The sequence below is a fragment of the Microcebus murinus genome, chromosome 7, assembly GCF_040939455.1.
Source record: "Microcebus murinus isolate Inina chromosome 7, M.murinus_Inina_mat1.0, whole genome shotgun sequence".
In the NCBI taxonomy this organism is placed as follows: Eukaryota; Metazoa; Chordata; class Mammalia; order Primates; family Cheirogaleidae; genus Microcebus; species Microcebus murinus.
The window spans coordinates 49,669,399-49,685,627 of NC_134110.1; the positions used below are offsets into that span (position 1 = coordinate 49,669,399).

At 35.4% G+C, this 16,229-nt stretch overlaps 1 protein-coding gene across 7 annotated transcripts in view; it reads left to right on the plus strand.

Annotated features, from left to right (window-relative positions):
- TRPS1 (transcriptional repressor GATA binding 1) overlaps window positions 1-15,838 on the plus strand; it is a 239,671-nt gene extending 223,833 nt beyond the window's left edge. For all 7 annotated transcript variants that reach the window (XM_012751128.3, XM_076005064.1, XM_012751123.3 and 4 more), the window contains 2 exons: window positions 6,137-6,259; window positions 9,311-15,838. In XM_012751128.3, the coding sequence (XP_012606582.1) occupies window positions 6,137-6,259; window positions 9,311-10,372 (1,185 nt within the window). In that variant the 3' untranslated portion in view covers window positions 10,373-15,838. The remainder of the gene's footprint in view (window positions 1-6,136; window positions 6,260-9,310) is intronic.
- The last annotated feature ends 391 nt before the right edge of the window (window positions 15,839-16,229 follow it).

Here is a 16,229-nt window from a genome sequence, read left to right on the forward strand (position 1 = left end):
ACGTTCAACATTTATCTATCAATTATTGGATGTCGATTATATGTCTGACAGTTATGAATACATTATTTAACTTATGTCAACTCCATTGGTAGATAATAGGGCAATGTTATTTATAGGACGTTATTACTAAAGTGATAATAAACAAGTCTTGTTTCTGAAATGACTAGACTATTATGCATTTTTGTAAAGGAGCACAGAAAGTAAGCCCTTTGATTATTAGATAACTTTCAGCCTTTAAATGAGATTTATTCATGGGAAATACGTTGGTTTCTTCAGAAAAGTTTCCATGTAATTTACATAACTTAAACTGTCAATATTCATGAGCAATTTGAGTTTGTGTCACTTTAATTCCACACTTAGTATGCTTTGAACAGATTCTACTGGAAACTCTGCAAAATTGCAGACCATGTTTGTCTTATGCAATGTTGTGACCCTGGCTTCTAGCACAGTACCCGGCACATAGTGGACAGCCAGTAATTATTCCCAGAATGGAATGGAGTTAAATTTACCACTAAAATTTTATTACTACAAAATTGTACCGAAAGTTTCCATTATAGCCACCTATGCATTTCCCTAAAAATGAAGTTTGCAAAGGACTCTTGACATGGTCGAATAGACACAGAAAATATTTAAAGAGTTAAAAGTATTTGAGTACATCCAAACTAACATCAACGTATATCAAATTTCAGATTGATTCTATTTAAAATGGCTAAGATATAAAACCATAAAAAATGTGAGTAAATACTCTGCCTATCAAGGTTTGTTATGTAATTACATGGTTTCGGTATGGTTCTTATTCATAGAAAACTATTATAAAAGATCATTCCTGCACAAATTCCTTCACCAATGGAGATTTTTTAATATCTTGGAGGTAAATATCCATGTCTCTAAATGTTAAGCCACTTGAATAAATAATTCAGATTTACTTCTTACTAATCAGACAAAGTCAGTTCTTTGTAAATAATGAAATTTGGGCACTTTAAAATTTGTATTTTTGGCTGATCTTCAAATAATAAGCAATAAAAACAGATGAACCCATTAAAAAAAATTTTTTTTCTCAAGTCACATCTGAGTTTACCTACACATATGCCAAGACTCAGCCCATACTAATGTGTAACTGACTGAGGATGTTAGCCTCCCAAAAGAAAAACTTGCATTAGAAGCTTTGAGAAGAATGTCAGTCTTCACACTCATATAGTAGTTAACTGTAAACCAAAAGATCAAAGGTGTTTTGTTTTAAAAAGTTAGGCTGTTAATATATTTCTTGTTACACTCCAAATCAGAAAAAAAAAATTGTTGATTTAAAGTGTACTTATATTAAAAGATAGGTGTGTCATTTTCTGTTTCACATTCTGGCATGGATGATTGCTCGGATTCATCACCTACATTGCTATTGTGAAAATCAGTGTTGTGTTTATAATGCATTTGAAGTGTGGAAAGGGAACAAGTGATCTGAAGAGGAGGTCTCAATTATTATTGGCCTCAAAACTCCTTTCAATGAACTGTGCCTACCATTATCCTTCATTTTTCACACAGGAAATTACCAGCCAACAGAAATAGCATGGAAGCAACACAAATGTGACCTAAACTTTACTGGTTAAAGTCTTAAAAAATTAGTTCAAAAAACCAATAATTTTCTTGAATTGTTGATTCCAAAATTTTTTCTGTAGAAATTTTTAATTGAGCTAATATTTAGTTCACATGAATTTGGGTTTTCGGGCAAATTTCCCTCTTGCCCTCTGTTGAACCTACATAGAAGTAGAGAGTGCACTTGGAGAAGTTCAGAGAACACAACTACTGCCTGTGTAGATGGGTGTGTGGACAGTGTGAACTAAAAATAAAATCCTAAGCCCTCTGCTAACTGAATGGACCCCCTCTAGGCCAAGAGGAGCCCAGAAACACCTTGAAACTGAGTTCCCAGCCATGATGGAATGGGAGAGATAAAGCACAATTACATACATATGATTTCCCTTCATAAATATTCATGAGCTCCTCCTATAGCTTGTTAAATATATTTATATTTGACCATCCTGCTCAGCGTGAAATGCTGTTGCTTTTTGCCTCTTCTTTGAAGCACACGTGCCTGGCTTCTGGCTGCCCGACAGGTTGCTACCTTTTAGAAGCAAGCTCTCCTTTTTCCAAAGTATAAACCTAGTTAATTAATTGTGGGGTTTTTTTTAGTTAACAATAGCTTTCTCTCAGTTTGAGTGGAGAGTAAGATTTGTGCTAAATATGCTTCTCAGGAATGCCAATTGGTGTTATCTGCCAGTGGCTTATTCTACATTTCCTCTCCCAGCACTGACCTTCTCTCCATATGACTCATAATTCTCCCCTCTCCTGCACAAGGTCACAGGGGTACAAGTTGTTATTATCTCTTAAAAACAGCTTGTAAGAAAAGGAGAAACTTTTTAAATATACACATACACATGTAGAATCATCAACAATGTGTGACCATAATGATGTAGATCAAGGAAAAACCTGAGCTCTGTTCTACCTGACCTAGTAACCTCAGCACCTCGCCAATACCTGGCATCAGCTGTTTCTCAAAAATAAATGTGGAATGTAGAATTAGACAAGTAATGTTCTTAACTTTATTTTCTATAACATCATCAGCCATCTCTGCTCAACTCTAGCTAAATTTGTCAACCTGAATGGAAGACATTTAAAAGGGATTTAAAATTTTTTTTCTAAAAATAAGAGTGACTACGAATGATAAAAATAATAGCAGGCAAGATTATTTTCAACTTTGTTAATGATTAGGCTCTCAGAACACTGTCCTGAGTGCTTATTATGTAAAATATTCAATGACTGTTAGGAGACATGATTTCTGTCTTTAATAAGCATAGTACAAAGGAGAATGACAAAATATTTTAAAACTCTGTCATCCAAGATAAACTATGAATGAAATAAGGTCTTTAGTGCTTTTCTTCTTCTTTAAGTCAAAACCAAGGTTTGAGTTTTAAAAATGGGGCATGGGAGGCTTTTATTCTGCATTCCTTTGGCAACAGACTGCTTCTTTCCCCTTGATTGGGCTGAGGATGTTGATAACGTCAAAGGAAATGCCTTACTGTGTCCCCTACCAGGTTACACTGTACCCAGTGTGACCAGGTCAGGGTTCTCATCTGTGTTGTAGAGAGATGTTCTGTGGTCACACAGCTAGAGACACTATCCACTTCTCCCGCCTTCTCTGCTGCTTCCAGAAGTTTTCAGTGCCCCCAAAATAAGGTTCTACAAGGCTTGCAAATGTGCTAAAATTGTTTAGAGGTGAGGTAACTTTATGTGTGAAAAATTTCTCACCTACCTCCCACTCTCCACCCCCATGCAAGCATGCTCCTATTGAATTCATGTGTGAACACCTAGATATTTCACTCTGACTCAACTTTCCATTCTCATATTTGATGAGATTGGTACAAATGAAATACATTTAATAATACAACCATATATTTTAAGCATATCTCAAATGTTTAATAACGAGATCAAGGAGATGAAAACAAAGCTAACAAAATACTTTTTTCATACAAAAGAAATCACAGTTGAACCCCATAACAAATAGCTAATTTATGGAGCATTTTCTACAACTTTGGCATTGTTGTAGTTGCATCCATTAATCCACATGATAACCACAATAGCTGCTAAGATGAGGGAAACTTTTAAGCATTGAGAGGTTAAGTGACTTGCCCAAAGTTGCCCCCAGCAAATGGCAGAGACAGGTTTTGAATACAGGTTTGCCTGACACGTAAATCTGATTATTAACCTCTATACTAAACTGACTCTGAGTAAGTGAGTTCTCAGAGTACCTCTTATATATTTAAAAATATAATATTGTTTGCCTAAAAGGTAGCAAACCATATTGGAGTATAAGTGCTGCTTAAATTAAGCAAGATATGCCTGTGGAAACCAGTGGTGTAATATCAGGATTTTCCCTCTAACTAATGAAGGGTATTTTCTTTGCAAGAGAATTAAGCACCAAATTGTGCAAGGCTTGAAATGCTCACTGAAATCAGGATTACACCCACTTTGGCATGCTGTGTCTAGCACCCAGGGCATAAGCAAAGAAAAGCAGGCTGGAGTGAATGGTTACACGTTTAAGCCTCAGCCATATATGTGGGTTAGTTTCCAAGTGGACATTTACTTTGCCTGTGTGTGCATCAAGTTGGTGTTTATTTGCCAAATATGTTATTTAGACCTAGGAAAATGACAGGATGGTCCCAGGGAAGTTTCACCATGATAACCTAACTAGGCTTCCAGCTTACTTTGCATAAAAGGGTCCTCAGAATGTTTGCTAAACACAACTTCTAATAGTTCACTGATTTGGGGGAGGCAGGAGAATCTATTTTTGCAGTAGGTTCTAATCGGGACTTGTGGACTGACACCTAATGTTCCACGTTGCTGTTACTGAGATTTAGAAACTTTCAATGCATTCCTGGTTCTGACTTGGGTGTGGGGAGGGAAAAAAAAGGGGAGCCAGAGATAATCTTTGTGAAAATCTAGCTTTTATTACATCACCTAAAGTAGCACAACCTGCTATACCAATGAAATCGTGTTCTTGGTTTAAAAGGGCAATTGTTAGCCTGACTTTGTGCTCACTAAAAACATTCCCCCAATCTTGTTAAGTTATTGCTCTCATTTCAGATTTTTATGGCTATGCAGCTTACCAACCCTCATTTCTTTATGTTTCATTCATTTTCCTTGTATTGATGATTAATGGAGGATGTCGAATGTTAGAGTGAGCAGGCATCAGCAATTGCAAGATCATAATTAGTTTAGCTGACGAGGGCCTCTGATAGCACTTGCATCTGGATGGAAAAATTACCCTATAGGGAACTGGCTGCTCACCAGGTCTTTTTAGTGATACATTGTGAAACACCCGATGAATCAAATGCCCTTTCAGTGCCAAGAAAGTGTTCCAGTCTTGAAGCCAAAATTATGTCTGCAGAAAGCTTTCCATTTGAAATGTATCAGAGTACAATTATAACCATTGTATTTTCTTGGCAGGGAGACCACTCTTCTACAGTATGGACTCGAGTTAAATAAATTGCCTAAATTTTATGAATCCCTGAAATTTTGACTTACAGCATTTGTAATATTTAATTTATAATAAAATTAGGTTCCAGCAAGACTTTTTCCACTGCTTATCTAACATGCATATTTTATCATTAAAGGCTTTGCTTCCTAGAGAAAAGAGAGCTGCGCTGCAATTCAGGCTTTTTTTTTTTTTTTCAGCAAAAGAATTCCATTTCCTGCCTGTTAGTATTTGTGCCTACACACACAGCCTGACTTTTGTTTAAATGAGAAGTTTAATGGTATCATTACTTGATAGCAAGAATGGAACAAGTAATACTAATTATCTGCCTTTAAATATTTTTAGATTATTTTTGAATCTGTTGATAACAGAATTCAGGCCACTAAAATCAATTTGTATTCAGAAACCCTTGCGATTTCCAAGTCTAAGTCTAATAAAGTAAATAAATAGCCGTTGAAGGGACTATGTTTTCTAGCTTAAGCAGGCAACATCATAAGGATTCTCATTAGTAATACTGTACTTCTCCTTGGCTGAAGTTTCATCGGGTCATCTCATCTTTGGGAAATAGAGGGCATTCTCTTTCAGATTTTACAATTGCAAATGAAAGACCATAATTGAGCATCTTATATTCTCTTAATACTTCTGTTACATGAATGACATACAAAAACACACAAATCAGGTTTAATTTTGTGCCAAGCTCGACTGTATTCTAAAGTTCAGGTAGTATGTGCTTCTCCTTTTTGCAAAGTATATTAAGCATATTGCCATGTTCTGTCTTTTTGACTTTTGTTTTGACATTTTTAAAAGGTATATTTTAGGGTTCAGCATTTAGGAGCCATCATTAAAGGCACAAAACCCAAAGTTCAAAAAGTTAAAGCTGTTTCTGTGAAAAGCCTTTGGTGTTCCACACACCTCATCCATCACTGTAGGGTTAATTATAATGAAAATCAGTGGTGCCTATTAAACACAATTGAACCTGACCTCATTATGGGCAGTGTGGTTTTATACTGTCATTGTTGCAAGTCTGAAGACAAAACTCCTGGGTTGATTTGGTCTAACTCCACTGATCATGTGACTCACCTCTGACCTTGGTTTTTTTTCCCTCTGTTTCAGAGGCGTAGAGGCTCCGGTGTTTTTTGTGCCAATTGCCTGACCACAAAGACCTCTCTCTGGCGAAAGAATGCAAATGGCGGATATGTATGCAACGCGTGTGGCCTCTACCAGAAGCTTCACTCGGTAAGAACTTGTTCCAGTTTCAGGAAAAGCTTTATAAAGCAGTGCTGGCTGGTCTGTAGTGTGATAAGTCCCATTCCTTGGCTTGCAATGTATGCCCCCGCAGGGTTGTTTAATACAGTCACTTTGAGTGCGCATGTGATTTATGGTGAAAGAGGCTTAGATGTTATGGGGAGATACGTTTGAGGTCATTAGTAATGCATTATGCTTCTTTTGATATAAAAGAGAAAATGATTGATTTCTGGGAATTTCACATAACAGATAGTTGAACTAATGGTTATCAGAATTTGGTGAAATTAGTTTAGGTAGAAAGGAGATATCTTTTTAATAAAAGTTTCAAAAACACAAAAAGTTTTTTTTAAAAAAAGAAAGAGAACTCTCCCATGTTCAGTATAAAATAGAGGGAAAGAATTCGTATTTTCCAGTTTACCTTCAGAATTTGCAAGCGTTGTTTTGGCTGCTTTGAGGGCTGGAGGGGCACATTCGGAGGGTGGGTCTGAACCAATCTTGCACCAAATAATATCATGTGGAGCTCAGCAATGCTTCAGGTGGGTATTTGGGTGAGGTATCCGTAGTCCTAAATAGTACACACATCAGGGTAGAGTGAGGTGCAAATGTGCTTTGCCTTTTAAGATCTCTGGCTGGCTTCGGCTCATGGATGTCCTTTAAATTACTTACACCAAAGTTTTAGTTAGAATTTTGTAATAAAATTTAGACTCACAAATCCCCCATCTGAATATACATTTGACTTCCTGAAAGATACATGTACTTTTTAAGTTTAGAAAGTCTATCTGCTCATGGAGGTCCTTTGAATTACTTTCCCCAAAATTGTAGTTAGAATTCTGTAATAAAATTTAGACTAACAAATCCCCCATCTGAATATGCATTTGACTTCCTGAAAGATGTATTTTTTCAGTTTAGAAAGTTTATCTGCTGACAAGAGCTGACTTTAAAACAGGAATACCCCGTTTAGTAAACAGAAATCTATTTCCCTGTGCCTTTTTCATTTTGTTTGGCATTTTACCATAGCACTTAGCACAAGCCAGTGAATACATTACAACTACAGGGAATACAGTTTTAGACAAAACATCCTCATAAATGGACCACTGGAAGCACTCTTTAAAAAATCCATGCTGCCAACAATACTAATTGATAGTAAACTGTAAAAACCTTAGTTACCGGCATGTAACTAGTAGAAAGATTCCTCCATCACCACCACCACATTCCACCTTACTTTTTTTTAACCTTCACCATTTAAGCACAGCAATAAGCTTCTATTTAATGAGTACTGACATTAATGATTTTAATTGAACTCTGGCCAATCATAGTCCAAGAATTAATTAAACTACTCTTCTGTGAGGTTATGGTAATTTACCCACTGTGATATAAACTAAACTATTTTCTAAAATTATTTTAGTATTCATCGCTCTGGAAGCAAGATGGTTTTAGTTTTAAGTTTTTGTGAAACTATATAAATTGAAATACATAAAGATTGTGCTCCTATTTCATGTCAAAAACATAAATGTATATAAAACACAAAAGTTACAAAAGCTTAAAAAAGGAATTGATGTCAATTTCAGGTTTCTTTATAGGAAAGAGATTGCATACGGCATATTGTTATAAAACTAATATGAGCTCTTTGTAAACCTGAACATTCTGAACAAAATAAATACACATGACATAACCAAGCTATCTGACATTTTCTCTCTGAAACTAATACATTTTCAGTAACAAGTGTGTTATCTTACTTTCCTTCAAAGTATCTTTGTGATAACAGAAATATTCCAAAAAGGATTTGTAGTTGTACTGTTTTTTAATATATTAAAAGGTACTGCCTTGCATTAAAGTACATCCTTTCTAGTAATAATTCACAAATTACATGTTGTTTCTATTCATATTTTATGTAGCAGTTATTTCTGGCTTTCAATAACTTAGAAAAATAAAATAAAATACATAAGCTGAATGAAAGTCAGCATTCACTTTAAGTAGAGAACACAATGACAGATGAGATATTTGAACCAAAACTACAGATGAATTTAGATTTTCAACATGAAACTAATGCTTCACCTATTAACAAGTAAAATCTTCCATAGTGAATATAAAATATTATTAAAGGAAGGGAAATAAAAGTCAGAGTAAAAATCCCTCCAACATGGCTTTAATTACCTGATATCTTTCTTCACAATTCTGTCAGTTTGTCTTTGATTATTTATGCTGTCATATTAATATTTTATATTCACATTTGCAGTTATTTAGAAGCATGCATGTATTAGTCAGCTTAGGCAGCCATAACAAAATATTAATACCATTGACTGGGTAACTTTAAACAACCAAAACTTGTTTCCTCACAGTTCTGGAGACTAGAAGTTTGAGATCAGGTGTCAGCATAGTTTACTTTTGGTGAGGGCTCTCTTCCTGGCTTAGATAATATTTTCTTTGCTGTGTTCTCACATGGTGGAGATACGTCTCTTTCTCTTCCTCTTCTAATAAGGCCACAATCCTATTGGACTAGGGCCCTACCCTTATGATCTCATTTAATCTTAATTTCTTCCTAGAGGCCCTCTCTATAGATACAGTCACAATGAAAGCAAGGACTTCAATGGATGAATTCGTTCAGCCCATAGCAATGCATATTTTTCTACTGTTGTCAACAATATGTATCTTCCATGTTACTAGGTTGACATTTTAGTGTACAACTCAAAAACTGAAAAATATTTCTGGAAAATTCCATTTTTTCAAGTTACTTTCTATATCGTTTTATCACTAAATGATGCAATCCCCAAATCTGTTGAGTTGGGAAAGGCTGTTTTCAAGTAGATTAAAGTTTTCAGTCCCCCCTGCAAGGATGGACATGATTTAATTAGGCTAAAATAGTGCACTTTGGTTACTTCCTCTGATCCTGCTTAGGGCAAAAGGAGGAGATTTAGTAAATCTACAGCATAAAGCCTAGCCTTGCTTTGAACTTAAGCATGGTTTATATTTGTGAGGAATTTTTAATGCATTTTAATGTATTTTTAATGTTTTCCTTTTATATATTGTGTGTGTTCTCTGCAGACTCCCAGGCCTTTAAACATCATTAAACAAAACAACGGTGAGCAGATTATTAGGAGAAGAACAAGAAAGCGCCTTAACCCAGAGGCACTTCAGGCTGAGCAGCTCAGCAAACAGCAGAGAGCTAGCAGTGAGGAGCAAGTCAATGGAAGCCCATTAGAGAGGAGGTCAGAAGATCACTTAGCTGAGAGTCACCAGAGAGAAATCCCACTCCCGAGCCTAAGTAAATACGAAGCCCAGGGTTCATTGACTAAAAGCCATTCTGCTCAACAGCCAGTCCTGGTCAGCCAAACTCTGGATATTCACAAAAGGATGCAACCTTTGCACATTCAGATAAAAAGTCCTCAGGAAAGTACTGGAGATCCAGGAAATAGTTCATCCATATCTGAAGGGAAAGGAAGTTCTGAGAGAGGCAGTCCTATAGAAAAGTACATGAGACCTGCAAAACACCCAAATTATTCACCACCAGGCAGCCCTATTGAAAAGTACCAGTACCCACTTTTTGGACTTCCCTTTGTACATAATGACTTCCAGAGTGAAGCTGATTGGCTGCGGTTCTGGAGTAAATATAAGCTCTCCGTTCCTGGGAATCCGCACTACTTGAGTCATGTGCCTGGCCTACCAAATCCTTGCCAAAACTATGTGCCTTATCCCACCTTCAATCTGCCTCCTCATTTTTCAGCTGTTGGATCAGACAATGACATTCCTCTAGATTTGGCGATCAAGCATTCCAGACCTGGGCCAACTGCAAACGGTGCCTCCAAGGAGAAAACGAAGGCACCACCAAATGTAAAAAATGAAGGTCCCTTGAATGTAGTAAAAACAGAGAAAGTTGATAGAAGTACTCAAGATGAACTTTCCACAAAATGTGTGCACTGTGGCATTGTCTTTCTGGATGAAGTGATGTATGCTTTGCATATGAGTTGCCATGGTGACAGTGGACCTTTCCAGTGCAGCATATGCCAGCATCTTTGCACGGACAAATATGACTTCACAACACATATCCAGAGGGGCCTGCATAGGAACAATGCACAAGTGGAAAAAAATGGAAAACCTAAAGAGTAAAACCTTAGCACTTAGCACAATTAAATAGAAATAGGTTTTCTTGATGGGAATTCAATAGCTTGTAATGTCTTATGAAGACCTATTAAAAAAATACTTCATAGAGCCTGCCTTATCCAACATGAAAGTCCCTTCTTTTTATTATTTCTTTTGATGAGTAGGTTACCAAGATTTAAAAGTGAGACAAATGGTCAGTGAGAAAGAATAGAACGTGGTAAACAATCATTTTTTTAAAGCCTAGTAAGTCAAAATCATCTTGGCTAATGTGTACTGGGAAAATAATCCGTAAGCGGTATTACCAGATGATAGTTAATGTTTGTCTAGAATTTGAAAGGGTTTCCATATTATGATACTAAAACAGTATTGGGCTGGCCATTGGCCCATTTGTTCAAAAACCCATAAATTGTCTAAATTTATAAGTATCATGAAATCCTTGGCAAATGGAGGAGACATTGAATCTCCAGGGCAATGAAAGGCAAATGGCACCCTCTCAAATCAGTCTCCTCTCGTTGACCATGTTTCAGATTTTACCAAGAAATGCGAGCTGTGGTTAGGCTTGGTTAAAGAGCAGCAAGAAACGTGACAGATGGTGGCACATTGTTTTTGGCCAGCCCTGCCTGTACATACACATGCACACCCTCTGATATTTTTGTCCTTTAGATGTTCAAATATTCAGTAGTCTTTTGGTTTGCAGTTTAGGTTCATTTGTCCATATATATCCATTTTAAAAAACGATGTCCTCGATGCTTACGTAGTAATTTTATTTTAGCCAGATATTTCTTTCTTGTATGTGAGGAATCAGTTTGGATCTGTTCTTTGTGTGTTTTTTAAGCCTCCTGTTGGTCACTAATCTCACTTGGCACATTGTAACTAAAGGAATCCCCTCAGTTCAAAGGAATAGATGGATACAGATGTCAGACCATGGGTTTAATTTGTTTAGAACACATGGTATTTCTCCACAAGGTAACCTGCTGTATTTATTTATTTTCTTTTGGTTAAATATAATTTCCAAACTTTGTGGTCAGGCAACTTCTAAGGTTACGTTACCACAGACTGACAGTTGGTATATGTACCAGTCAATCCCTTCATTAGATGTATACAGGTTTAGTTAAGTAGCATTAAATAGGATTCTTAGAAGTATGTCTTCATAGTACTTTTAATACTTAAGGCTTTGTAAAAACTATCCATGAAGGGAAAGCTCCTCAGCATAACTGCTCAGGGAAATAGGGCTAAATAACTGAACATTAAATAATTGGTTAAAGGTGCTGTTAGTCGAGCCTCAATGCTTGCTACAAGGATGTATGTACAAGGACTGACTTTAATAATTTGCATTATATTGTCCCAACCAGTAGTTTATTTTTTGCCACGGAGATGTAGAAGATATTACAAGCTACTGGATGCACTGTCAGATTAACTTATTTCATTAAAGAAGTTGGGAGAACAAATAGGAAAAAAAAACTTATTTTTCTAGTAAATATTAATGTATTACATTTCAAATAATGGTGCCTGACATATTGAATAATTATTTTCTACAGTGTACGTATGCAACAAAGATATTCCATCATGCATTAGAGTCAGTTCTGGCTCTGCCTAGCTGTTTACATTTGCAAATGTAGCAAACAAGGTAATGAAGCAACTATTTCTATTGCAGTAGATATCTTTTTGTGTGTGTGTGTGTGTATGTGTGTGCATTAAAGTTGTAAACGGTAACATGAAACAAATGAAAGTTCTTGATATAATGGTATGGAAAACAAGAAGGAAATGAAAATATTTTTATGCCTACTTAGGAAAAAAAAGGGTAGCACTATTCATTCCAAGTACTTTTTTTTTTAATTTTTAAGCTCTTAACTCACATTGTTATGCTTAAGATGATAAACATATATCCTCTTTTTATTGCTTTGTCTATGTTTCAGATGAAACATTTCAGAAATTATTTTGATAAGTGTTGCTGGAATCTGCAGCACTGATGTTTTTATTGCATTCTGTAGTCGCATTTGCACTCCATTTTTACATTAATTTGCAGTTGCTTTGTATTGTTTTGTTTTGTTTGGGTTTTGTTTCTTTTTCACAGTGCCGGGTCTTCCTTTCTTAAAGTTGGATGGCAGGTAGAGTTCAACCAGTTCATGACTGTTGTAGTGAATGAAGTTAAAAATGTCTTTCTGATGTTGTGTTGTCATTTTCATTCTTGCATTTTCGTTTGCATATTAAAAAAGAAAACAGAAAGCAAGAGACAGAAATCAGGACTAAGTCCTCTGCTTCAGTTTCATTGTTTAAAGGGCCCTATTCTGATCTCACCTGTCGCGTAGCTCTAATATTCACATAAACTGAAATAAAGAGGTGGAATGAGGAGCTTTGACTTTTAAATTATGTGATGTAATTTATCTTTCTTAGGAATTTTAATGGATGCATCTCAAAATATACAGCCAGACTTGAAAGGTGACAATTAAAGATCTAAAAAAAAAAAGAAAATTTCCAAACAATAATTTTCTTAATACAAAGAATAATAAAATGCACGATAGCAATCCCTTCAAGTAACATTTTCTACGTAGACTGCTCAAATCAGCAAAATACCAGAAGTTTGGTTAACTTGAGCAACATTACAGGTATTACTTTTTGGGCAAAACTATTCATTATGCAGTGTGTCAGAACAAATAGGCTGTTCATTTTTGGCATGTACGCCTTTGTTTTTTTTCATGCAATTTTTTTTTTCTCAGACAGACATAGTAATGACTAGTATCGGAAAATACATATCACTATTCTTGGAATACTTATGGTCAGTCCACTTTTCAGTAGAATATTTTTGGATAGCATTGACATGATAGATCTTATTCCATACTCATTTATTATTATTTTATTTTCATCTTTGCTTTCATAATGATACATATTTTGGTAGAGAAGAGGTTGGGCTTTTAATAAAAGAGACAAAAATTTATCATAACACTAAAATATTTCTTATTTTTGACTTATTAAAGCCTTTGTTCCATCTCTCAAAATATATTACAATAGTTTGTTTTTTTGGTTTTAAAATTTCTGAATCATTTCATCTTAAATTGTGGTTTTAAATGAGATATTTAGGTACTTAACCTTTTTTGTGAGGACTTTCACAATTATTTAGGAGTTTTCTTTCTTGGAAAAGGCTTCCCCTATGATAAAAAAAAAAAAAAAAAAAAACTGTATGCCAGCTAAAATTGTATGCCATAACTGACAGTCTTTTAAAATTACTTGTCTATATTCTGAATTAAGTTTTGGATCAAACTTTAAACCAGGACAAACCTCATGTGTTTTCACTCTCGCACTTCCTATATTCATTTTGTTGTTGGGACAGAAAAATCATGAAGAGCCAGCCCACCTCAGAAGGTTGTGGATTGAGAGAGACACTACACGACTAAGTATAAGATAAAAGGATAGAGCTCTAAACGTTAACTTTATAGTTGGAGAGGAAAAGAGTGTGCCCAATACTCTCTACATGACATATTGAGATATTTTTTTTATTCAACTTTTAAGATAGTGATGTTCTGTTCTAAACTGTTCTGTTTTAGTAAAGGTAGATTGTAGAGAAAACAAGCATGGGATTCTTTTCTAAGGTAATATTAAAGAGAGGGGAATAAAAGTGATTATCTTTAATAGTTCTTTGTTGAAGCCTGTGGTAGCACATTATGTTTATGATTGCACATGTGCACATAATCTATTATGATCCAATGCAAATACAGCTCCAAAAATATTAAATGTATATATATTTTAAAATGCCTGAGGAGATATGTTTTTCTTAATAAATTGAAGAGTCTCAGTAGTGCTATTAAAATAATTATTAGCCTCCTGCTGTGGGGCTGCAAAACATCACAAAGTGACCTGTCTTGAGACCTGTGAACTGCCTGCCTGTTTAGTTGATGAAATTAACACATTTCTACACAAGGAATATCTTCCATCCAGCGGTGGAAACTTGGAGCAAAGAAGCTAGTGGTCTGCTTCTGTGCTGTATGCCAGCCTTTTACCTAAAGTTGAGATGAGCTCATGGTCACTATCTTTGGGTTGAGGGCCATGGCAAAAAAAAAAAAAAAAAAAAAAGGGGAAAAAAAAAACCAACTCAAGGCATCGTTGGTGAGCAAGTAGGTGAAAGCTTGCTAACCTAGACACAGGAGAAAACTGAGGAATTGAAATGCAACTTGAGTATGAAACTATATGCTAACCAAAGGTAGGTACTGTTAGGTTGAAGTCTATCAGCAGGCAACTGCAGATGAGAAGAGGATAGAAAGACACACATCAGGACTTTGGAGGGCAGTGTTATTTTCCCAAAGAACGACTTGGCCAAGGGCAGAGACATGGTTTCTTTGCAGAGCACTTACTTTTGGTTTTCCATTCCCATTTCATAGACAGCGGACTCACATGTTCCTGATCATGGTGCAGTTCTTTAGAAAGCATTCTGCTTAATTGCAGTAACTAGAACCTCTGGAAGATCCTAGGGCAGGAACGAATCGAGTTAGGGATAAAGAAAATGTGAAATTCAACAGTAATCCACCCATGGAAACTGGATAATGTGTGTTCATGTTCTCTTGAATGGAAGGGTAGAACTGAAAGCTGCACTCCGTCTTACACTAGAAAAAATCAAGAGTAACTTTACATAGAAATAATGCTTCGCCTTCATCAGAGAAAATGGTCCTTCAAAACCCAAAAGTCCCAAAACTCAATCCTGGTTTTACCCCCGATCGTTTTTTCAGTATATGAACTGCAGCAAATCACTTTTTCTTTTTGTGCCTCAGGTTCCTCGGCTGTAAAGTGGAAAAAATATGTAATATTAATAGTAATAATAATAATGGTAATGTAGTACTTGTTTGTAAAGCACTTTGCGATCCTTGGTTGAAAGGCACTATGGGAGTGTCAAGTATTATTATGTGGCCAAGGGGATTATTTAAACTCAGTTCCCATGGGCCAGGAAAGGTTGGGGTCATTTGTGTTAAAGATGAGCTGTAAATATCCTAATTAGGCAGCTATAGTGTTGACTGTGAAGAGGCACACTATTACAAGGCTGATAAAACCATAGTTTCTTAATGGCTACCAACAAGGCAAATATCTCAATAACAAATGCCAAATTCCTTAGGATGGACTATTTGACAACATGAATAATTTTTTTTTTTGGGGGGGGGGAAACATCTCAAAATGCCAATGTAAAATTAACTTACAGCAATATTCACCAGCAGAAAATGTCTTTCATATGGAATGATTTCATGTTGCTAAGAAAAAGAATTCAATTTGTAGTCCTGATTTGAATATTAGAATGTTGGCTATAATAGTTCTGTTCTTACAACACATGAAACTTTTTCGTTTTATTTTATTTTGTTTTCATAGTGCATGTTCATTTCTACTCACAAACATGTTCTTGGTGTATTTCTTATGCAAACAATCTTCAGGCAGCAAAGATGTCTGTTACATCTAAACTTGAATAATAAAGTTTTACCACCAGTTATACATAATGGTGTTGGTATGGTTTATATGGATTCACTTTCATCCATGTAGCAATAGGAAATACAGACCATTGTAACATATAGACAGGCTCTGATGAATTGAGATAGGGAAATCAAATCACCATTTTTAAAATATTATTTAGATTGATAAAACGTAAATTCTAAACTTGTTTGGTCTTGCTTTGCTTTTTTTTCCTTTAATCAATCTTTTATTGGTAGATTTGTATAAAACAAATATATATATACACACATATACTAGTTTCTATAGAAAGATTAATAAAAATTTTGTACATTTCAAAAACATTGAGTATCAAATATTGAGTGTTGAGTATTCAGTAATGATTATGTTACAGTATGTAGGAACTCCTACCTTGAAATTTAACTTTGATTAAAATCAATAT